At 38.7% G+C, this 25,697-nt stretch overlaps 2 protein-coding genes across 6 annotated transcripts in view; one reads left to right on the plus strand and one right to left on the minus strand.

Annotated features, from left to right (window-relative positions):
- Positions 1 to 11,471, minus strand: part of LOC134534737 (uncharacterized) — a 33,785-nt gene extending 22,314 nt beyond the window's left edge. Inside the window, exon 1 of one of the 3 annotated variants that reach the window (XM_063373240.1) lies at positions 11,302 to 11,471. The gene's annotated coding sequence lies outside the window, so the exon portion shown is untranslated. Of the gene's footprint in view, positions 1 to 10,651; positions 11,210 to 11,301 lie in introns of those variants that run through there. The other 2 variants (XM_063373238.1, XM_063373239.1) reach the window with 2 other exon arrangements.
- A 177-nt stretch (positions 11,472 to 11,648) lies between these two features.
- Positions 11,649 to 25,697, plus strand: part of LOC134534738 (integrator complex subunit 1) — a 122,690-nt gene continuing 108,641 nt past the window's right edge. For 2 of the 3 annotated variants that reach the window (XM_063373241.1, XM_063373244.1), the window contains exons 1-5: positions 11,649 to 11,754; positions 14,963 to 15,138; positions 15,234 to 15,445; positions 16,812 to 17,081; positions 21,150 to 21,409. In XM_063373241.1, coding sequence (XP_063229311.1) covers positions 14,973 to 15,138; positions 15,234 to 15,445; positions 16,812 to 17,081; positions 21,150 to 21,409 — 908 coding nt within the window. In that variant the 5' untranslated portion in view covers positions 11,649 to 11,754; positions 14,963 to 14,972. The remainder of the gene's footprint in view (positions 11,755 to 14,962; positions 15,139 to 15,233; positions 15,446 to 16,811; positions 17,082 to 21,149; positions 21,410 to 25,697) is intronic. The other variant, XM_063373243.1, reaches the window with a different exon arrangement.

Raw genomic sequence — 25,697 nt, forward strand, 5'->3', positions numbered from 1 at the left:
TGCATTCAACTTGCCACCTTAAGTGATTCTTAGCTTACATGCATGTGCAAGCGCACTTACACACACACTACCAATTTTCTTTAATTACATTCACTCCAGTAAGTGTCACAAATGATAATTTCACTTGTATTACTCTGCCACACTTACAATAGTTGTATAATAAGTACAGTGAAAGTTATTTAATCCGGCACGTTCTGGCCACTGCCATGCGAAATTAACAATTTTGTCACATTAAACATCTTTATACTTTAAATGGGGAGACCAAATAAAAATTAATATATAGTGAAGTATTTAAAAATTTTTTAGTATGCTGCTCTGTAGAAAGAAAAAAAGACATGTATGTTGGTTTTTTCCAAAACATTATGAAAATGTATCAGTGAAATGTGAAATGTAACTCGCTAGAAAATAGGACCAACTGAATTGAAATGAAAAATTAGTAAGCATAAACATTTGAGCGAACTAAAAAGGCCAGCGGCCAGTAACGTGACCTGGCAGCCAAAGTCAACAGTCGGAATCCACCCAAACAAAAAATTTGAATTGAGCGGCAAAACTGATTTCCAATTACTGAATATGCTGAACCATAGAATGACGAACTGAAGACCTTTCATTTTAGTGCCAGAATCTATAGTGTATAACGCGTAACAAGTAGCCTATATTAGCTACTAAAATGTATCTGTACAATCACTAAGTGGCTGTATGTAACACATTATCAACTTCTACATCAGGAAATCACTTTTAGGTTATCATTTTATAATTTCCTAAAGTATAGCTTACCAGGGGTGTATTCAAGGGGGGGGGGGAATATATATCTATATATATCTATCATTGATTACCACCAACAAAAGGAAAGAATTTGAAAGCAACAGCCATACCTCTTCTTTAATTTAAGCCAGCTACTTTGACGATCACACACATAAATTTACGAATTATCAAGATGATAATCTCATAATGAATTATTTTAATTTTTCAGGAGTTGACAGGGTACAACATGCATACTTTTAATATTCTTCAAACCACTACAAAAAAAAATCTCAGGCCTTAGTTTTATTTCTAGTATAAGTCTCTCTTTATACAACTCATTACAACATACATAAAAATCTATTAGATCTCTGTTGTTTTACCAATTTTCAGTATTGTTCTGTTAAAAAGCCATGGATCTGCTAGTAACAGATGTACTACATTAATCTATTGTATAACCAAAAACTATATATTATAAGCAATAAGAACATAATTTACTCTAATATAGAAAATATAAAAAGGGTAACTATCTAGGTCTTTTCAATGCTATCATGGAAAATGATTGATCAGCTTTCTATAATCTCAAAAATGTCAACTTTATTTTATGGTTGATTACTTAACTGATCTAATCAATTATTACATAAATTGTTTATATATAACAATATCCTAAAAACTTCAACCAACTTTCCACATTGGTACTTTTCTAGTGTCTATATTCCTTCTAACAATATTCCCAATTTGTCAACTTGAATCATATCCAATTTTTTCATTCCCTTGTTTAATTTTAGTTAGAGCAATGTATTTCTGGGGATCAAATCATTAAAATCATCAATGTCTACTGGTCCAGATGCTATTCCAAACTTTATTATAAAACCTTGTTCAAACCTTCCTGTGCCTCACTTGCAGAATAATTTTAATTCAAGTATACAAAGGGGTGTAAATACTAACAAATGGAAAACTGCTAAAATGATACGGACGCATAAAAAAGGTAGCAAACTTTGTGTGTCCAACTATAGACCAATATAATTTCTGAATAGATTTACCACGTATTTGATATAATATTTAGGAATATTAACTTCAACTTAAAAAGCTTTCAGATAATCAAAATGGTTTCAGAAAATTGTAATAAATAAATAAATAAAAACACCTTTTTATATTTTCTTAATCCTATTTATGTGAAAGTAATAACGCTAGTTAAGGTTGATGCTGTTATTTTGATCTTGCAAAAGCTTGCTACATAATTAATCATAATAAATTACTTGAAAAACTATCAAATCTTGAATTGACAAGTAGAAACATACTTAATATGATTCTCTCTCTTTACCATACGGAACAAGTTTTTATGTTTCAATCAACAATGCAGATTCTGATTTACAAGTAGCTAGTTCTGATATTCCACACCGAGGTACTTTATCACTTTTATTATTTAATATTTCTAGCAATGATAATGAATAGGCATCATAGCCCAGGAATTTTAGTGTTTTACCTAAAAAAAAAAAATGTAGTTTTGAAATTTGGCACAGACGTTCCTTTGGGTGTAAAAAATTGATCCTAAAAAGTCCCCATCTCCCAGATGCCGGCTTCATTCTTTTTTAAGGCAATAAGGGCGTAAGTGCCGAAATATGCATATCACGACTGTTGCGCGAAAAATATTCATTCTAATATATCAAAATTTGGTCAAAATTTTAAAAATAAGGACCATTAGTCCTTAATCATTCGTTTTTATTACTTTATATAAAGCAAAAATTATCTTATAACCTAATTTATACTCAACTAATGGAAGTAAAATGTATCACTGCTCTATACAATCACCAGTTACATCAAATCGACCACTGATAGGCAAAAATACACCCTTATAAAAGTTTTCCGTTATTTTATTACCTATACATTGGTGGGTCAAACATGTGTATGCGATAATAATTGACTGACATATTAAGGATTACAAGGAACTACTGCACAACAATGGGTTTTTGAGCAATTTAGGTTAATATTGACTATAGCATTTTACCAAAAATAAAAATAATATACGTTTTAAATTTGGCACAGACGTTCCTTTGGGTGTTAAAAATTGATCCTAAAAAGTCCCCATCTCTCAGATGCCGGCTTCATACTTTTTTAAGGCAATAAGGGCGTAAGTGCTGAAATATGCATATCACGACTGTTGCGCGAAAAATATTCATTCGTTGTATCGTAACTTGTGTAGATGTGAAGTAAAAGGCACTTAGTTGTTTAACATCCATTATTAATGCATAATACATAGCAAAAAATGAAACCTGATCAAAAATCAATTAAAGGAAGTACACAATAAAAAAATTAACCAGTCTATTAAAGGTCCTCTTCATCTGAACCATCATTGATAACAACATTATTGCATGTTGCCCCACGACATTTGGCACACATAATACCACACTGCAGTCCAGCCCGCACACACTCGCATTTGTAGCTGCATTCACTTTTACAGTTACATGATATCAAATTCAGGAGCTGTTCTGGAGCTGGAGGAAGGGATGTTGTTATAGGAACAAGTGTGCCACTCACACTTTTCCATCCCCACTCAACAGGATCTAATGAATGGCCCAGCCACTCTTGCACCTGTAGGTAAATCCGAAGAGAATGCTGTTCACATGCGGCACTGGTTGGTGGAAGAGAAGCTAGCTGGAAAGAAGCACTAACAGGCATCTTTGCTATCTTGCAGGTATACATGTATACTATCATTTCATCCAGAGTGGAATAGTTATCATGTCCCTGATACATTGCAATTGCAAACTTTTCTCCAGCTGCAATAACGATCTTCTTGTCCGCATGTGGACATGTAAAAACATATACTGTTCTCCGAATGGAAACATGGGTCTTGATGATGTTCTATGCTTGCTTCTTTCCGTTACCGAAGAAAGCACTGGTTGTATCTGATCTGGTAATAGCATGACAAAACAAAATATAGTTTTTAATTTCACAAATGTCCTGCTGAGTAGCTGATATACTGTAAATCTTTCCTTTTGTCTTGCTTGAGGGTGGATGGACAATTTCAATGTGTGCATCTTCTTCTGACCTCGCAGTCAACATTGCAAGGATGTCTGTATCAGTAGCTATTACTTTTACACAACAGCTTGTTGAATACTGAAGAGCAATAGCTGCATTAGTGGTATCAGCATCTCCTGAGCACTGAATGGCGTGATGACATGAAGTTCGAAAATAAGTTACTAATCATTTGATTAGCCCATTTTTGTTATGGCCATTCCTCAGAAAGTCCATTTGCGTCGATGTAACAACATTGTTAGCAGCTATTGAAATATCGGTGGAAGACCTCCCTGCAGAACGCCGCCTTCGCTCTTCCTCTTTAGTGGTTAACTCATCATAACCATCAAACACTACAGTTGCTGTCACAGAAAAATGTTTTTGGACGAATGTAACATAAGCCTCACATATTTGACCAAATGTAGCAGGTCTTGGCCACACAAGCACATGCAAGGTAACCTCCATCGATTGCTGTGCAGTAGTTCCTTGTAATTCTTAATATGTCAGTCAATTATTATCCCATACACATGTTTGACCCACCAATTTAAAGCTAATAAAATAGCAGAAAACTTTTATACAGATATATTTTTGCCTATCAGTGGTGGATTTGATGTAACTGGTGATTGTATAGAGCAGTGATACATTTTACTTCCAATTGTTGAGCATAAATTAGGTTATAAGATAATTTTTGCGGTGTATAAAGTAATAAAAACGAATGATTAAGGACTAAGGGCCCTTAACTTTAAAATTTTGACCAAATTTTGATATATTAGAATGAATATTTTTCGCGTAACAGTAGTGATATGCATATTTCGGCACTTACGCCCTAATTGCCTTAAAAAAGTATGAAGCCGGCATCTGAGAGATGGGGACTTTTTAGGATCAATTTTTAACACCCAAAGGAACGTCTGTGCCAAATTTAAAACGTATATTATTTTTATTTTTGGTAAAATGCTATAGTCAATATTAACCTAAATTGCTCAAAAACCCATTGTTGTGCAGTAGTTCCGTGTAATCCTTAATATGTCAGTCAATTATAATCGCATACACATGTTTGACCCACCAATGTAAAGCTAATAAAATAACGGAAAACTTTTATAAGGGTATATTTTTGCCTATCAGTGGTCGATTTGATGTAACTGGTGATTGTATAGAGCAGTGATACATTTTACTTCCATTAGTTGAGTATAAATTAGGTTATAAGATAATTTTTGCTTTGTATAAAGTAATAAAAACGAATGATTAAGGACTAAAGGCCCTTAACTTTAAAATTTTGACCAAATTTTGATATATTAGAATGAATATTTTTCTCGTAACAGTCGTGATATGCATATTTCGGCACTTACGCCCTTAATGTCTTAAAAAAGTATGAAGCCGGCATCTGAGAGGTGGGGACTTTTTAGGATAAATTTTTAACACCCATAGGAATGTCTGTGCCAAATTTCAAAACTACATTATTTTTTTTAGGTTTGCTCAATTTTTCCCCTAAAATGCCTGGGCTATCAACCTACACTCATGGTCTACTGATTGCAAATGTCTTAAAAATACATAGGAAAAAAACTTCTTTTAGAACTATGTGTTATTCCAAAATGATCTATGTGCAATTGCTGAAAGGTGAAAAATAAATATAGTAATCTCACCACGGAAAAACTACTATAAAAACCTTCAAAAGAGAATTTCACACTATTCAATTTGGTTATGACATAAAATCAAATACTTGACACGAGCAAATAGGTCAAAGATTTAGGCCTCACACTTGATTCTAAATTACTTTTCAATTATCGCATCCATCATAACTAATACAAATAGAACACTTGTCCTCATTAAATATAATGTTTACTATGCCTCTATTACAGATTCAATTATATGTCATTATATAACCAAAAGTCCAAATGAGATACAAATTACAGTACACTTTCATTATCTGGGGTAATCTAAATAAATCTAACTGTTGTATACTGTTGTGGTAGTTTGTGTGTGTAAATCGTGTTAGTAGGTTGACAGGCCTGTTGTGATGTGCTGTGCAGTCATTATGGATGTGAACAAGTAGAAACCAGAGTAAAGGGGATGAAGTGAATGATGTGTAATCTGCTAGTAATGTATACAAGAGAAGGTAAAATATAACACTAACAGTGAACAAATACATAAAAAAAATACATATAATAAACAAAAAAATTACAAATTACAATATAGATGTACACTCTTTTCTAGACTCTTTAGTAATAAGAAGGAATATTTTAGATGCAAATTTTGTAAGCAACTGCTTAAATACAAATTGGATTTTAATTATTTAATTGAAAATCAAGTATTAATGTTCCTACATTTAATAGATGCTATCACCTTTTATGTTTAACATTGGTATAAAGAATGACATGTTATACAGACTAATTAATCATTTAAGTAAATTATATATCATCTTCCCATTATTAGAAAAAAAAATAGTGTTAGTTCCTTACTCGATTATAATAATCTTCTCAGATATTAATTTATCTTAAATTATAATATTATAAAACAAATAATTATATTAAGAAATATATATTTATGTAATAATTTCAGTCAATATTCTGTCGTATTTTTTTTCTTTTAAAAAGTATGTTATTTTTTTGTAATCTTATGTTTACTGTCCAGTATTTGTCCATTGTCGTTCAAATCATAGTATTGTATTCATGATAATTTTAATTCTTAACTTTATGCTGTATGTCTTGTTTGAGTATTTCTTGTTTTGTCATAGTTTTGTCATAATTGTTAATGTATTTTCTGTCTTTGTTTTTGTGTTGTTAATGTACTTTAGCTTTTCGGGTGTAGGTAGACATGTAACCACTTGATAAATAAACAAAAACAAAAAAAAAAAAAGAAATTCTGCGTACACTCCTGTAGCCTACATGAAACATGCAGCAAGAATGTTGCCAGAATGGGCTCTAATTATTTTGTACTTCTAACATCTGTGTTTGCAAGCAAGTGACAAAGTTATTAACTGCTACAACAGAGCAAGCTTAACTCCCAGCATCTAGTAAGGACTGATTAAAAACCATTAAAAGCATCTAAAACACACTTTTATATATTTAATTTTTTTTTTAAAAGTCTTAAAACTCTCAACTACTGCAATTGGGCCTCAAAACTTAGTAAAACCAGTCTAGATATTCAAATAGAGAAGTAAGTCATGGGGCCCACTGCTGCCATGACTGGCCAATCACTGAACTAAGCAACCGATGGATGCTAACTTTTTGGCTTGGTTGCATGCCTTCATGATTAGATGTATAGGCTTAGTCCTGAGGTGCACTTAGACCCCTTCCACACATCACTGTACTACAGTTTGAAGGAAGAGACACCACCACTTAGTCAAGAGATAACACGAGCATTTTCAATTATTCCAGGACAAGACACTGTCTTGAGCCAACAGCATTTGAAAGGGGTAAAACCATTCTGTTAAAGGGCAAGGTTTTACACTGCACATTTATGCACAGAAACGGTTTCACATCACGAGAATAGCAAAGAAAAGTTTATGGCTTGGCTTTCCCCTAATTTTTTTAACATCGCAAAAAGGCATGCAAATAGAGTAAAAGGTCTTTAATTCGGCAATAATTGAGCTTCTTGCGTCCAGATTTTTTTTGTGTGGATTCCTGTTTGTTGACCTTGGTGCTAGGTCATATTACTTCTCTGTCTGTGTTTGTAGTTAGCTCAGTGTCTACCTGTTTTAATTTCTGTAGAGTGTTTCCTGTTTTCTAGCTGGTTACATTTCTCATTTCATGGGTACATTTCAATAATGCTCTTGAAGACCAATGCTCATCTGTATTTTTTATTTCTACACAGCAGCTCATTACAAATAAATTGTTTTAAATACCATTAACTAATGATTAATTTTCTTTGATATTATAACCCAGCAAAATCATTAATCCAGCATTGCCGTAGTCCTGAACGTGCCAAATTAATAGTGGCTGGAATTTTTTTCCCAAAATTAACATAATTATTTTATAAATTAGGTCTATTGTTGTACAATAAGCATTTTAAATACAATTTATTTAAAACTTATTACTTATATTCCTCAATGTTTGCGAACTAAATATTCATAGGTCCAAATACCTACAAATACAATAACCCTGTCTTTCAGTTTGGTACAATTTTTTTTTTTTGCTTTTAGGTATAGATTAAAACCACAAAAAAAAAAAAAAATAAAAAAAAAATTAATGCTTATTTTACTTCAAAAATTGGCAGTGCAATATCCTAGCAGAGATGAGTTACAGTTTTAATTCATATAATGATACACTAATCAACTAGATTAATTGGGTGCATCACAGAGACACGGCAGTATTACAAATCAAGCTGGTCATGAAAACTAGTGCAGGGAACAATTTCCAGAAAATCAACAGATTATTCAAGTGCAACTTTTGGGGGAACACCAAGTACCTTTAGCAATGCTGTCGTCTACTTCACACTTTTGCTAATGCAAAATGCAAGAGAAAGCAGCCTATTTTGTTTACATCTTATTAGCCAACCATACACCTTTCGTCTGCACCTAGACAAAATGCAATGTACGAATATAAGGTGAGAAAACTGTCAAAAAATATGTAGCTGTCAAGCAACATTTTATTAAGGATAATTTTTACAATTGAATGGCATTTGACACCAATTTAACTGGGAAAAAAGGCATTTATTTAGAAATATAGCTAAAACAGCATTTATATTGGAAATGCCAGAGCAGTTGCTTTTAAACTGATATGAATCCGACAAGAATACAAAAACAAACCATTCACTTTTGCCTAATTACAAGAGCAAGATGTTTCAGCAATTACAGCCACTCTACCAACTTAATGATCAAACAAGTTATAGGTTAGTGTTACTGAACATTTAGGTACTTTCCCAAGTTTCTGTTAACTGTATTGTCACATTGGTTAAAGTTTCTGCATTTAATTTTGTTATATTACAGTGCTCAATGCTGATAAATTGTGCATCATTGTGCTTACACTATGTTTTGGTACATTGATGCATATGTACAATTACTAATGGTACACATCTTATGTCATGACTTTTCTGCAAAGTAAAACTAAAATTACTAAAATACCATTTTGTGACACTAGAGACGTTCCTGTATTTACCTTGAAAACACTGTTAATAAATTCCTACTAGTTTCTGAGAAATCACAGTTTTTATCTCACATTACAATACCTGCACTTTGTCACTACCGCAGCCGTTAATTGTTTACTCGTGTTGGTTTGTGTGTTTGTTTACTTTCAAACATTGTAGACGGCTGGTTGGGTTAGTATAGCAACATTTAAAAAAACTATAAAATATTTCTTATGGTTGCTTAGGATGCTTAGGTTGCTTAGATGTGGCTATACTAACCCAACCTACCATCCAAAATATTTTAAAGAATTTATAACGTTGCTAACCTAAAGTAACACAATTTCACAGTATTTTTTAATGTTGCTATACTAACCCAACCAACCATCCACAATATTTTAGAGTATTTAAGTCGCTAATGTAACCTATGAATCATTCGTTACTACATGATTCACTACACTACTTTAAATGAAATGTCCCAAAAAAAACTTTCTTAATTTAATGACATTTGGACAAAAAACCAACAAAATGAAAATATTTCCGTACAACTGCAACACGCTGTCATATTAACTACTTTGATTATAAAACACTACTCCGTTGACTTAAGTTTTCAAAAATAAACACAGAAGTCTGTATCGTAAACAATAAAAGGGGGCAGCACAATGTATGCATCCGTATTGTAATGTAAGTTGAAAGTCTGATTTCTCATAAACTATTAGGTATTTATTAACGCTGTTTTCAGGGTAAATACTCTAGTTGGAAAATAGTATTTTCGTAATTTTATATTCACCCTACGTATGGCAGTAAAGCCATAATGTAAGATATTTACCCTACAAACTATTAAATTTAGAGACATATAGCAATTTTTTAGGTGTTTATTTTGTAATGATAAATAAGACTATTTTTATTTAATTGATAATAGTACAGTCTGAAATTTATGAATGAATCATTGGTTTGTGTTAATTTTCAATAGTTTAAGTAATAAATGATGTGGTATACTGAAGGCCACCAGTGAAAGTAAGATAATTAACAGTTCAGTGATGCATATGCTATAAATACCTAGGGGTAGTGCTGCAAGGAAATCTGGGGTTGGCGGAATAAGTGGAGAAGGTAGTCAAGAAAAGCAGACAGACCCTGGGCATGCTAAGAAGAGTACTTACGGAAGGAAGTAGATTATTAAAAGAAAAGGCCTACACAACAATGGTTCGCCCCATGCTGGAGTATGCAGCAGCAGTATACAGCAGTGCTTGATAGGGAACTGGAGGGGGTGCAGAGGAGAGCAGCTAGGTGGGTGAAGGGTAAGTGGAGGAGAACTGAGGGTGATGAAAAGGGAGAGTCATGTCCAACAGAGATGATGAAGGAAATGGGGTAGGAGAGCCTAGAGGATAGAAGGCAAAGGGAGAGGCTAGTAAGGATGTACCAAGTGCTGAGCGGGGTGTGTGGGTGGGGAGAGCTGGGCAGAGGAGTTGCGATGGGGAAGCCTAGAAGTAGGAGGGAGAACACCAAGGTCTTTAAGGAACTAAGAAATACGGAAAGGGGTAAAAATGCTATGGTTGTAAGAACAATCGGCGATTGAAATGTGTAAGATGAGGAGTGTGTATTGACTAGTACTGTGAGTCAGTTCAGAAGAGTAAGTGGGAAGTAGGGGTAATGCTTGCCATCAGGATTTTTTACCCATTCGCAGCTATACTACTACTACTACTACTACTAATAATAATAATAATAATAATAATGCAGGTGCAAACCTTCCTCTGAATATATTTAATGATTTTTCAATTAAAAAAAACACAAAAGACCTGAAAAACTTAAACATGCATGACACCAACCATAAGAAAATTACATTAATAAAAGGCTCCAAAATGTTTGTTAATCTCTCTTTCTCAGCTCCAAGAGAACACGATGACAGTTCCGTACACCATGTAAAATTAACTTTTATTAAAAAAAAAATCAATTCTTATAAAAAGCAAACTTGTATCTATTCAACAAACATAAACAGTTTGAAAATATCAAGATTAACCGGTTGAAATAAAAATATATAATACACAAATCCTACATAATTAGAAGTAGTCTTAAGACTAATGAATGCTAAATAACATTTAACTATTTATAAAGCAAAACGTAAATCATGTTCGAAAACTCACAAGCACACCCTTCACAATTTCGATTTATTAACAACATTCTTCTGCTGATATAGTTTCAGTTTTGAACACAGTGCAGCAGTGCAAATCAACATTTGCCGATCAATGTGATTTACTCGCTGAGTGAGCTAGTTCCAACTACTGCCAATACGGTGCGCATTAACAGGTTTCAAAAGAATGTGCAAAACGAGTGCAATAATTTCAACATTTCCTCTAGAAGAATCACTGCAATCATGGCCGAGGGAAAATAAGACCCCGTTGGCAAATCATTTTTCTGGCCCCATCCTAATTACTTAATAATATAAAACTTTTTAAATTCTTAAAAAAAAAAACTTAAAACTGTAAACATTACCAGTCATAACTGTAAACTTGATCTGTGTGTATTGTACAACTTGTACATTTTCCGTTCTACTAACAATAGGCTTGTAACTATCGTTTAATTATCAGGATAAAATCACACATAACAAGGCCCCCCGAATCCACAGCACCTCCCTGCACCCACCACAATAAAGTCATGAATGCAATTATTTCGGTGCAATATGTCAAACGACAAACATAAACTAGTAAAAATAAACTTTCCTCAAAATAGCTTGAAATTGTTAAAGAGCATGTAAAGGCCAAGCAGTACAGTCAAACTTTTGTCTTCAACTAAATTTAACTAGAACCTGAAAAATCATCATTGTTGGTTACCATCTTTGTGGTGATGCACTATGCACTTCTATGGTGATAAACAAGATTGTCGTGCGTCTTTTGCACAAGTCCGATGTTTACTATTTATAAGTATAAACACATTTTACTTGATTTTGTGAGTAGAGTACATGCATTGTGGATTTTCACATTATAAATTCTATTGCTTCGTTTTAGAGATTATGTTTCAGATGACTGTATTGTTTGGAAATACTTGGGAGGGAGGGTTACACGTTGCAGTAGGATTTAAATAGGCTGGATGAGTGGGGGGAGAGGAACGGAATAATGATAAATATGGGAAAAGGGGGGGGGGGGGGACGACGACGACAGTGGATAGGTTTGTCTCCAAAAGAGCAATTTTGATTTAATGCTAAATTCTGTGTGTTCTTGAAAGGGGAAGTTAAATTAAGTTGTGGCATGATCAGGTGAAATATCTTCTCAAACCATCTTTAAAATCCTATTTTCATAGACCTTAGACCGATTTCTATGGAAAGTGTAGCGGAGTGACGGTGGGTGAGAAAGGGGAGTTTGGGGAGGTTCATAGGTTATCAGTGATGTTTATTAGGAACCTGGGATGGAACACTCTTTAGGAGAGATTGCGGATGGAGATACTGTTGAGTTTCTTTACAGTTGTGATGAAATAAACAGCAGAGATGGGTATAGAAAGTGTTCTCCAGAGTGAATAGGGGACCATGAGAGTTAGAGAAGTTGCAGCACAGGGCACCAAGATGAGTCATGTATATAGAAGGGTGGGAGAAGAGTATAAGATACAAAGACTAGCTGTAATCAAAGAGTTGGATTGGAGCACTTTACAGAGGAGGAGGGGGGTAGAAAGACTGGTAATGCTGTTCAAGGCGGTCAAGGGACAGAAGGTTGGGAAATTCAAGGAAATAGGTTGCACAAAGATGGATCTGCAGAGAATTTTGTAAGGTTTGGGAGAGAGAAGTAGAGGAAGGACTCATTGCAACTGGGTGAAAGTCCAGTTGCAGGTGCAAATTTAAATCCAAATCTTGGGAAAGTTGCATAAGGTGTAGAGGACAGCAGAGAGTGGAATTCTGGTGAGAACAGGGAGGGATTTTGATGAGTTAGAGGGATGTGATGTAGATTGGTAGCTATGGAAACAAGAGCATGTTGAAAGAGGTTGTGAGATTAAGTGGAGGAGGTTTGGGAGGTGTGGTGGGTTGAAGGCCCCTTGCCACTGGGCAGTAACCTAATAACTAGATATATAATAAGTATTAACACAGTTGTTTAAAATACTGTCAAAATTTTCCTTTTAATTTTATATAGTTGACACGTCCCTTTTAACGAACATCAGAAGGTGTATTTATAGATCAATGTTAAGCTAACATACACTGGACAGATGGATTAATCTAAGACTACTGAAGTGTCTTAAAAAATTCACATTAAAATTTTAGATGATCTACAGAAATTAATACTATAATGGTAAATTATATATTGGCATCTATAAGTTGTTGGCAACTACACATTTAAACATATAGGTACCATTAGTAAAATATAATTTTTTTTAGGAAGAAACATGACTAATTTAGTTTAGCCAATACAAAAAAGTTTGTTTACATAGAATTAGCCAGTTTTTTGAATAATTTATCAAATAACAGGGAGAAACAAGAGCTGAAATGCTGCAAGTAGGTAAATGTTTATACCCCCAAATGCTCCTTGGGAAATACTATGTTACTCCCCTTCCCCAGTAATCCTCTAATTTGTAATTAAAAATTTTCTATAATTGGGAGAATGATTATCAGTACAATTACTACACAGCAGAGTGAAAAATTACAAAATAAAAATTATCATATTAATTTAATGATCATTTAATTTTTTTTGTATTTTTGTATAATGGGAAGTGTTCAATATCTTCATGTAAACTGTATGGACCAAAAAAGGTCTAAGTAACTAGAGGCTATAAACAACACTTTAAAAACATATTTATCCATAGTTAAGTTTACTTTTATACAGGCATTTTGCTGCCTTATAGATAAAAGAAATTTGAGGACATTCATGTTAGCTTCTTACACTTCAAAAAAATTTCATTTACTGATTAAGGGCTTGGCCACTGAATGCGATGAGACGAGATACTTTGAAGTACAACAATGCTTTTTTTTATGAGGGTGGCTACACTGAGTGAGGAGCAATACGACACCTAGCGACAAATATTAGTGCGACCGTCTCAGTTTACTCAGGAGACAGTTTTTTTCCTTGCCCATCAAACATAGATGCAGAAAAGTTGATGAGTGCAGATTATGTGAAAAAATGCTTTTGAGACATGATCTGAAGTTTTTAAAATTATTAAATCAAGAAGGATAAAGATAAACAGAGATAAACCAAAACGTACCCTATTTTTACCCCCTTAAAAGATGGATTTTAATAAATTTAAAAAAAAAAAAAAAAAAAAAAAACCTAACTCTACATGTATGCAGTTTATTACCTCTAATTTCAATAGATCCTGAAATATTATATTGTCTTTTTAAAACCATACTTACCCGGGTTGAATATCCCTAAATGGTAAAATTGCGGTTGGTAGTTTTGATATGTTTATTATTAATACCCAGTATCTTTTCTAATGCTTAATTAGCTTCCTAGACTTCCACCCAGTTAGGGATAGAAAATATATTTATATATAGCCTATTATTTAAATAATCCAGAGACCTCACTAACAAAAATGTTTTTTTTTTTTTTTTTTTTTTTTCAAAATACATTAAGGAGTTTTTGGTTGATGCTAGAACAAATATACAAATAAAAAACAAAACAGACAAAATTTAAAAAAAAAAGAACTAAATTTTTGAGTTTTAAATAATGTCTAGTAATTTCCAAAAGTTTTTTCATCACTTCAGTCACTGTCAGTAATCCACATTCATTTTTCTTACTGTCTACAATTGCATTTTTGATTAATTTATGGGATTAAGTTAGCATTTACTTTCTCATCAACATCTTTAGCATGTGTCTTGTCTGACACTGCGACAGTTCTGTGTGGCCAGGCTATTGTAGACAGTCTCGTCTGGTCTGGTGGTGTGGCATCGCATTTAGTCTGGCCAAGCCCTAACTGTTCCAGTAACTTAGTGATGATCTGTACAGTCCAGTGCGAACAATTATTCTCAAAGGCCTTTTTTGCAGAGTGAAAGTTTTTGACTCACAAGAAGTAGTTTTTTAGTGACTGAAGACTGATGGTATTCCATTAGTTGGTAGGCTTATTAGAGACGCATATTTGAATGTGCAAAATGCTGTTCTAAGTTTGAGAACATTAGATTGTCATTATTATTGAAATAATTGTGAGTGAAGAGGCAATGAAATCTTGTGTTTGTATTTTTTAGGAAATAAATCATGGATAGGGGTAAGATAATTCAAGGTCGAGGAGGGAAAGCGAAGACGCAACAACACCCTGCAGACTTGTACGTTCTTGGGCCGAAATCTTCGCGCATTGAACCGACCGAAGTGAAGCGCCCAACGGTGGTCCATGGAAAACCGGGACCCTCTCTTACGTTACCAGGTAAACTCATAACGTGAAATGTAAAGGTTTGAGCAACTTCTGAAAATATTTAATGTTTTTCTTAGTGTGCTGATGTGAAAATGGTTAAAATGCAGGGGGCGAGAGGAAGCGGGAAGCGGTTCCTCTACCCACCGCTGTCCCTCCCAAGAAAACAAAGCTGGTTGGTGCTGCCATTCTTAGTCGCGTTGGCAGCAGCGGCAGCAGTGGTGGAGCGGAAGCGTGGGAGATGGTAGCACTGGAGTGTGAGCCGTGTGATCTGGTCCAGTCTGTGAAGGAAGCATCGGATTTGGATGAAGGAGATAGAGTGGTAAGAGAGGAATGGTTTCTGCCTGTGTTTTTTTGTTATTAGCTTGAAGTTCCATTTTTTTTATCTTAAAGAACCGCATGGTTCGGCCATCATGATTTTGTTTTTCCTTTCCTTCCTGAAATCAGTTCGATTACAATTTTTCAACAGATATTCACTTAGAATAATATCTTGGGTGTAAAAATCATCAATCGCACTAATTTTTACACCCAGGATGTTACACTGGAAAATTTTTGTGGCAGAACAACATAGGTACGCAAGGGCGGTATAGAGTTAAAATTTTTTGACATAGCACTTAAAAAAAGTAATAATGAAAAAAAAATTAAAATAATAACGTGACATGTAAGATCAATCTTAAGCAGGGCTCCTTAAAATGTTCAGTTTATGAGGATTAAAAAGGGCGCATCTTGCATGAATGACTTGACAAAATTCGATAGGGTCTGTTGTGTTGGCTAAATATTTTATATTACAGAGGCATAAATGTTCAGAAATAATCAATACAGTGTTTTTTTTTTTTAAGAAAAATTAAAAACTGTTTTTTCATAAAATGAGGGCTTTAAACCAATAAATAAAAAACAAATATGAAAATGTTTTGGCTGTATGGTTATTTAAATCACATAAAATAATTCTTTGGTAACCAAATCTTAGAACGAAAAATATATTACAATTCTAAGCTTCTTTTAACTTATTAAAATATATTATGCAATTATAAAAGAAAACCATTGAAATATATTTAATTGAAATATATTTATTTCTAAGTTTTGGTTACTGTAAAGATTTTTCTTACATAATTGTAATAATTTTATAGCCAATATTTTTCATATTTGTTTATATTTTGGTTTCAAGCCCTTATTTTATGAAAAAAATGTTAGAATTTTTTTTTTTGGAGAACTATTCTCTGTATTGATTATTTCTATGCATTCAGGTCTCTGTAGTAAAAATATCAAGCTGACAAAACAAACCCCATCGAATTCTGTCAAGTTTTTCAGATTCTATTATTGTTTCTATACTTTCATTATTCAAACATAATGTGACCTTTCCTATCTTCTTAATTTTGGCTCAGTCTCCATTTTGAATTTTTTTTTTGCTAATTTAAGATATTTATGAAAAAAAAAAACTTTTAATATGAAACTCTAGAAGCTATTTTGTATGCATTATGCAACTGTAAAAAAAAAAAAAAAACCTTATAGGCCTAATGAGTGATAATGACACAATTATTCAGACAAAATTTTATTTATGACTTTTTCAAAATAGTATCAATTTGATGACATGTAGTGTTGCTACAAAATGCAATGATTATGTACAGTGTAACATCTTTAGAACATGGCAGGTGAAGCGTCAACCAGATGTACGTGATGTCGCCACGCAGGTGGGTCTGCTGTGTGGTGCCATACGGTCGCTCCGCGGCCAGCGCTGGAAGCCCGACCCAGTGCTGTACATGGGGCTCATCTACCTGGGGCGGGTGTTGCCGTCGCTGTTCGCGTCGGACTGCGTGTGCAACGCCCTGTGCAGCTTGCTGCGCCGGGACACGTCCCACAGTTTCAAGAGCAAGGGCAACCCGCTGGTCCCGGTGCTGGCCGCAAACCTCCTGCTGCGCGGCTTCCAGGACAAGCTCGTCTGGCCGGAGTCCTTCATCAAGGTAGCTCCCGCGTTCTTTCATCGAGGTAGCTCCCACGTTCTTTCATCAAGGTAGCTCCCACGTACTTACATCAAGGTAGCTCCCACGTTCTTTCATCAAGATAGCTCCCACGTACTTACATCGAGGTAGCTCCCGCGTTCCTTCATCGAGGTAGCTCTCGCGTTCCTTCATCGAAGTAGCTTCCGCGTTCTTTCATCGAGGTAGCTCCCGCGTTCCTTCATCGAGGTAGCTCCCGCATTCTTTCATCGAGGTAGCTCCCGCGTTCCTTCATCGAGGTACCTCCTGCGTTCTTTCATCGAGGTAGCTCCCGCGTTCTTTCATCGAGGTAGCTCCTGCGTTCTTTCATCGAGGTACCTCCTGCGTTCTTTCATCGAAGTAGCTCCCACGTTCTTTCATCAAGGTAGCTCCCACGTACTTACATCAAGGTAGCTCCCACGTTCTTTCATCAAGGTAGCTCCGACGTACTTACATCGAGGTAGCTCCTGCGTTCCTTCATCGAGGTAGCTCCCGCGTTCCTTCATCGAGGTAGCTCTCGCGTTCCTTCATCGAGGTAGCTCCCGCGTTCTTTCATCGAGGTAGCTCCCGCGTTCTTTCATTGAGGTAGCTCCCATGTTCTTTCATCAAGGTAGCTCCCGCGTTCTTTTATCGAGGTAGCTCCCACGTTCTTTCATCAAGGTAGCTCCCACGTACTTACATCAAGGTAGCTCCCACGTTCTTTCATCAAGGTAGCTCCCACATACTTACATCAAGGTAGCTCCCGTGTTCTTTCATCGAGGTAGCTCCCACGTTCTTTCATCGAGGTAGCTCCCGCGTTCTTTCATCGAGGTAGCTCCTGCGTTCTTTCATCGAGGTAGCTCCCGCGTTCTTTCATCGAGGTAGCTCCCGCGTTCTTTCATTGAGGTAGCTCCCATGTTCTTTCATCAAGGTAGCTCCCGCGTTCTTTCATCGAGGTAGCTCCCACGTTCTTTCATCAAGGTAGCTCCCACGTACTTACATCAAGGTAGCTCCCACGTTCTTTCATCAAGGTAGCTCCCACGTACTTACATCGAGGTAGCTCCCGCGTTCCTTCATCGTGGTAGCTCCCGCGTTCCTTCATCAAGGTAGCTCTCGCGTTCCTTCATTGAGGTAGCTTCCGCGTTCTTTCATCGAGGTAGCTTCCGCGTTCTTTCATCGAGGTAGCTCCCGCGTTCTTTCATCGAGGTAGCTCCCGCATTCTTTCATCGAGGTAGCTCCCGCGTTCCTTCATCGAGGTACCTCCTGCGTTCTTTCATCGAGGTAGCTCCCGCGTTCTTTCATCGAGGTAGCTCCCACGTTCTTTCATCAAGGTAGCTCCCACGTACTTACATCAAGGTAGCTCCCACCTTCTTTCATCAAGGTAGCTCCCACGTACTTACATCAAGGTAGCTCCCACGTTCTTTCATCAAGGTAGCTCCCACGTACTTACATCGAGGTAGCTCCCGCGTTCCTTCATCGTGGTAGCTCCCGCGTTCCTTCATCAAGGTAGCTCTCGCGTTCCTTCATTGAGGTAGCTTCCGCGTTCTTTCATCGAGGTAGCTTCCGCGTTCTTTCATCGAGGTAGCTCCCGCGTTCCTTCATCGAGGTAGCTCCCGCATTCTTTCATCGAGGTAGCTCCCGCGTTCCTTCATCGAGGTACCTCCTGCGTTCTTTCATCGAGGTAGCTCCCGCGTTCTTTCATCGAGGTAGCTCCTGCGTTCTTTCATCGAGGTAGCTCCTGCGTTCTTTCATCAAGGTAGCTCCCACGTACTTACATCAAGGTAGCTCCCACGTTCTTTCATCAAGGTAGCTCCGACGTACTTACATCGAGGTAGCTCCTGCGTTCCTTCATCGAGGTAGCTCCCGCGTTCCTTCATCGAGGTAGCTCTCGCGTTCCTTCATCGAGGTAGCTTCCGCGTTCTTTCATCAAGGTAGCTCCCGCGTTCCTTCATCGAGGTAGCTCCCGCATTCTTTCATCGAGGTAGCTCCCGCGTTCTTTCATCGAGGTAGCTCCTGCGTTCTTTCATCGAGGTAGCTCCCGCGTTCTTACATTGAGGTAGCTCCCGCGTTCTTTCATTGAGGTAGCTCCCATGTTCTTTCATCAAGGTAGCTCCCGCGTTCTTTCATCGAGGTAGCTCCCACGTTCTTTCATTGAGGTAGCTCCCATGTTCTTTCATCAAGTTAGCTCCCGCGTTCTTTCATCGAGGTAGCTCCCACGTTCTTTCATCGAGGTAGCTCCTGCGTTCTTTCATCAAGGTAACTTTTGCATCCTGTAGCAACACAGGTTACTGCGGTCCTCTGTGGAGTGCAGAGACATGGCAGAAGTCTCTCGGTAATGTCGGGGTTAGATGTTGTTGCCTGGTGCCAGCGCTCTCAGTAAGAGCATCCTCCCACAGAAGGTCAGTCATGGACCATTTGGCCCATGTGGGGCTTGCCGAGGGACGTCACCCGCGCTGGAGAACGATGCTATGCAGCCTAGCCTGAACCTTCACTGACCCACATGTTGCAGAGCCGCGGGTACGCCCTCTTTGCTAGACTAGACACTCTGTGAACACTCACCGGGATAGGATAAAGATTGGGAGTAAACAGTAATTGCACGTTGGGTAGTAGTCACACTGCAACACCCACATGTACTTACAAGTACAACTGCACAAACATCACTCTCAAATAAAAGATTAATTTGCAGTCCATTTTATTTACATGCAATTAGAACCCAAGGAACTTGTGTTGTCTATATGAACATGTATATGTATTTATATTGTATATTTTTGATTGTTTTTAGGTTGACACCTTAAAAGTTTCCTAACTGTTGGTGGGAATGGTACAAATTGATGAATAAATAGATAAAAAGTTGGGTGAATGTTTCAGTACTCGCCAGTCACGTGTAAATATCTAGACCTGGTAACGAACAAATACGAGTGTTCTTATGTTGCAAATAAACATATAATGCAAATTTAATAACCAAATTTAATGTATAATTCTTTAAAATAATGCAGAGAATGATACATATGCTATAATTGTGTTATGAACTGCACTTCTTGACGCGAATCCACTCGTAGTTTCCACACCCGTAGTACGAATTCACTACTGGAAGCAGCTACGTCGACTATTGAATCATTTTATGTGCTGAGCGAAAGGTTAAACTATATAATGAAACAGCTTCAATGAAAGTGAGATAAATTTGAAAAAATACTAAATCACTGCTGTGGGTCTGGTTTTCGACAAGAACTTATATTATATGTAATACTGCCCATCTTGTAAAATTCATTAAACAGTTAATACTATAAAAATTTCCATTTTGGCTTTATGAAAACTTTTTGTTCATGCCATCCACCACAGATGGCAGCCCCATGGTTACACATTTCCGTTCGATGCTACTTCCATTCCATTCTTGAAATTACTCCTACGAAATGCCGTATACTGAGAGCTAAGATGTTACACATCAATAAATAAATAAAATTCTAATCCAGTGATGGCTTAGTACAAAAAAAAATTGGTTGTCTGTAAAGTTGGTTTACGGACGATAGTTTAACGTGACGTCATAACAAAACATTGATGAAATGATTGCATACATACTATTATGATTAAAATTCAATCAGTTTTATTGAATTATCACTATTTTGTATGGCTACAAAGAAGGAGTGAAATGAAATCTACAATTTAATTGATAAATTTTCTTTTATTTGCACTCATTAATTCAAATATGTTTATTACTTTAACGAAGAGATTATTTTAACTATAACTTAAATACATGTTTGCTATTTTAACTTCTTCCAATCTGTGTTATTCTGTTAAGGATAGGACGATGATAGGAAAAGTAGGAAACGAATGGGAGTGTTTCAAGTTTAATGTGCCTTGAAAAAGTCAAATCTATGGTTGTTCCAATCGAGTGGAAGAGAGATAGATACGGCGCAAGCGTACAATGAGCGTAACGGGACACAACGTAATGGGACAATGTGCGTAAAGGGAAACTTTTTCGTGCGTGCAGCCGGCGTTCATTGATTTATTAGACGTCACGTCAAAAAAAGAGGAATGGTTGATATGAAATGTTGAGTGTGTGGTTCGCCGGCGTAGCTGTACGTGGAGGACGCCCTGAGCGACCGCACATGGGTGGACAACGAGGAGTGCGTGGGCTTCGTCAGCAACATCATGACCTCCATCGAGAGCAGGAAGCCCTCCCGCTCGATGCTGCAGCCGGACTTTGTGGGGCTGTCCGCCTGCCCGTCGCCCTCCGCGCCCTCCACGCCGGACGACGACGGCCCGGCGGCGGGGAGCGACTCCGCCTCCGCCCCGGACAAGGCTGAGGACAAGACCGAAATCCCCGTCATCTGCAGGTACCGCCCGTCGCGTGTTTGGATCGCAGCATGTAGTATGGCTACTGTCCGAGGACAAGACCAAGATCCCCGTCATCTGCAGGTACCGCCCGTCTCGTGTTTTGATCGCAGCATGTAGTATGGCTACTGTCCGAGGACAAGACCAAGATCCCCGTCATCTGCAGGTACCGCCCGTCTCGTGTTTGGATCGCAGCATGTAGTATGGCTACTGTCCGAGGACAAGACCGAGATCCCCGTCATCTGCAGGTACCGCCCGTCTCGTGTTTGGATCGCAGCATGTAGTATGGCTACTGTCCGAGGACAAGACCAAGATCCCCGTCATCTGCAGGTACCGCCCGTCTCGTGTTTTGATCACAGTATGTAGTATGGCTACTGTCCGAGGACAAGACCGAGATCCCCGTCATCTGCAGGTACCGCCCGTCTCGTGTTTTGATCACAGTATGTAGTATGGCTACTGTCCGAGGACAAGACCGAGATCCCCGTCATCTGCAGGTACCGCCCGTCTCGTGTTTTGATCACAGTATGTAGTATGGCTACTGTCCGAGGACAAGACCGAGATCCCCGTCATCTGCAGGTACCGCCTGTCTCGTGTTTGGATCGCAGCATGTAGTATGGCTACTGTCCGAGGACAAGACCGAGATCCCCGTCATCTGCAGGTACCGCCCGTCTCGTGTTTTGATCACAGTATGTAGTATGGCTACTGTCCGAGGACAAGACCAAGATCCCCGTCATCTGCAGGTACCGCCCGTCTCGTGTTTGGATCGCAGCATGTAGTATGGCTACTGTCCGAGGACAAGACCGAGATCCCCGTCATCTGCAGGTACCGCCCGTCTCGTGTTTGGATCGCAGCATGTAGTATGGCTACTGTCTGAGGACAAGACCAAGATCCCCGTCATCTGCAGGTACCGCCCGTCTCGTGTTTTGATCACAGTATGTAGTATGGCTACTGTCCGAGGACAAGACCGAGATCCCCGTCATCTGCAGGTACCGCCCGTCTCGTGTTTTGATCACAGTATGTAGTATGGCTACTGTCCGAGGACAAGACCGAGATCCCCGTCATCTGCAGGTACCGCCCGTCTCGTGTTTTGATCACAGTATGTAGTATGGCTACTGTCCGAGGACAAGTCCGAGATCCCCGTCATCTGCAGGTACCGCCCGTCTCGTGTTTGGATCGCAGCATGTAGTATGGCTACTGTCCGAGGACAAGACCAAGATCCCCGTCATCTGCAGGTACCGCCCGTCTCGTGTTTGGATCGCAGCATGTAGTATGGCTACTGTCCGAGGACAAGACCGAGATCCCCGTCATCTGCAGGTACCGCCCGTCTCGTGTTTTGATCACAGTATGTAGTATGGCTACTGTCAGAGGACAAGACCGAGATCCCCGTCATCTGCAGGTACCGCCCGTCTCGTGTTTGGATCGCAGCATGTAGTATGGCTACTGTCCGAGGACAAGACCGAGATCCCCGTCATCTGCAGGTACCGCCCGTCTCGTGTTTGGATCGCAGCATGTAGTATGGCTACTGTCCGAGGACAAGACCAAGATCCCCGTCATCTGCAGGTACCGCCCGTCTCGTGTTTGGATCGCAGCATGTAGTATGGCTACTGTCCGAGGACAAGACAGAGATCCCCGTCATCTGCATGTACCGCCCGTCTCGTGTTTGGATCGCAGCATGTAGTATGGCTACTGTCCGAGGACAAGACCGAGATCCCCGTCATCTGCAGGTACCGCCCGTCTCGTGTTTTGATCACAGTATGTAGTATGGCTACTGTCCGAGGACAAGACCGAGATCCCCGTCATCTGCAGGTACCGCCCGTCTCGTGTTTTGATCACAGTATGTAGTATGGCTACTGTCCGAGGACAAGACCGAGATCCCCGTCATCTGCAGGTACCGCCCGTCTCGTGTTTGGATCGCAGCATGTAGTATGGCTACTGTCCGAGGACAAGACCGAGATCCCCGTCATCTGCAGGTACCGCCCGTCTCGTGTTTTGATCACAGCATGTAGTATGGCTACTGTCCGAGGACAAGACCGAGATCCCCGTCATCTGCAGGTACCGCCCGTCTCGTGTTTTGATCACAGCATGTAGTATGGCTACTGTCCGAGGACAAGACCGAGATCCCCGTCATCTGCAGGTACCGCCCGTCTCGTGTTTGGATCACAGCATGTAGTATGGCTACTGTTGTTGCCAGATTAATACTACCCAGATTTAGAACATTATAGATTTTTTGAACACCATAGTTAATTACAAAAAAGTTATTTTTAATTTAACTATTTGTTGATTTTCTGAGACCATAAAATAGAGTCTTTTGATAGCACAGTATTATTCCTGGTAATCCAAAATGTTAAATACAATTATCAACATGTTTAGTAATTTTGTGCTTTTAAAATAATTATACGCTGTGTTGCATGTTAGGTTAGTCTATATTACTACATGCTATTGTAATACAGCAATTATTTGGCTAATCAAAAAATTGGTAATATGAACGTGTCTTGGCCCCAATTAATTTGGATAAGCGGAACGCTTCTGTATTATTACTGTTGAATTCATTATGAAAGAAAAAATCATCATATTTGCCACCAATTATTATTTCACAGGATAAAACTATTTGTAGCATTCGGTCACTATTAGTAATACAGAATGCCATTACCGTATATACTCGTGTATAGCGCGCCCTTTTTTCCCCTCAAGTAAAGGAAGTAAATAAGGATGCGCGCTATACACGGGAAAAAAAAAGTGAGTAGATGCGGCGAGTCGTTAACTGCCGGTGACGGGTGACGTTTCTGGCCAGCCCCCCACACATACGCACAAGCAACAAGGCCTCTCTTTCACACACACACACACACACATGCACACAACCTGGTCTCTCTCACACACACACACACACACACACACACACGTGCGCGCGCAAGCTCGCAGGTCTCTTGTTTATTTTTAGACCTCCCCCTCTACAGAAAGCCAAAGCAGCTAGTAAAATAAAAGAGAGAGAGAGAGAGAATGTTGACACCAGTCCCCCCCTTCCACTTCCTTCGCTTTGTCGCAGCTGCTACCGGTGAGTCATCTAGTCGTCCGTGTCACATTCCTGCCTGCCTCCCTCCCTCCCTTCCTCTCCCTTCCTCCCGCCCACGTACCAGTTGTGACGATACAGCGCTTCATTATCTTCCGTCTACACAGCAGAGTTTAAGTATTTTCCTGACGCATCACCACACATCAATTTAAATTATCATTTGTTTCATACGTAATTACTTAACAGGTACCACAAAATGTTAGTACAATTTATTTACGGGAAAAACAATTTTTTTTTCTTTGGAATTTGTTGCAAAAATCGTGGTGCGCGCTATACACGAGGGCGCGCTATACACGAGTAAATACGGTACATCCTGTGACCAAACAGAGCCAAAACTTTAATATTAAAAAATTTTATTACAAAAAAAAAAGGTTGAAATCAAAAGGGTCTCATTTGGTTATGATCGTCAGAAGTAAGATTTGAATATCATCAGATTATGCTCTTGATGAAATACAACAAGAAAATATATTTCCAAAAGTCTGTCGTCATAATGGCTCACACCTGAGGGTGGAGAGACAGGTTGGTGGCCTTCTTTTAGTGCTGCCCCGCCATAGGGCAGTATGGGGGCGGGTGGATTCAGCTGGCTACTGCAGGACAGGGTCGGGCCTCACAGTGGCCTGGTGAGGGCGTGACTGCTGTGCTCGGTCGGGTACCACATTACGGTGATTGTCCCAAAACCTAGGTGGTAGGGTTCTCCTCAGCTAGCCAGGCTCCAATGGGCTTTCTTCTGTTTCACTCCCCCCCTCTTCCCATTGCGGTGAGGCATAAGGCCAGGCTAGGCAGAAGCAAGGAAGGGATGTTGAAAGAGCTTTTGGCTGCCGACGCCCGTCTGACCGGGCCCTCAGCGGTACAATGTTCCTGACCATCCGCCTGGTTTTCTGGTGCGACTATTTTCCCGGCAAGCCAATTTCGTGGGGTACTCCCAGTCTTGCCTAAGCGTTCGAGTCGCGGAAGCTATGAGTGGTGGATTTGCAGTGGAGTGTTTTCCTGCCGGACAAAATTTGCGGGATACTCCAGCAACTGAAAAACCACCCATTGATGTGTCATCAGGGAACAAGGCAGGAAGCGAGGGTCACCAAGCAGTGTTACCGGTCCCTGCCTCTCGGGATCGGCGGGGCCCTGGCAAAGGGTCTAGGCGGGAGAAAGACAGCTTACAGTCAGTGGTGAATTTCCCTATCAAACAGAGAACAGCGTGAAGCTAGTGATGAGGTTTTTTTTTTACA

This window comes from Bacillus rossius, chromosome 8 (genome assembly GCF_032445375.1).
Source record: "Bacillus rossius redtenbacheri isolate Brsri chromosome 8, Brsri_v3, whole genome shotgun sequence".
In the NCBI taxonomy this organism is placed as follows: Eukaryota; Metazoa; Arthropoda; class Insecta; order Phasmatodea; family Bacillidae; genus Bacillus; species Bacillus rossius.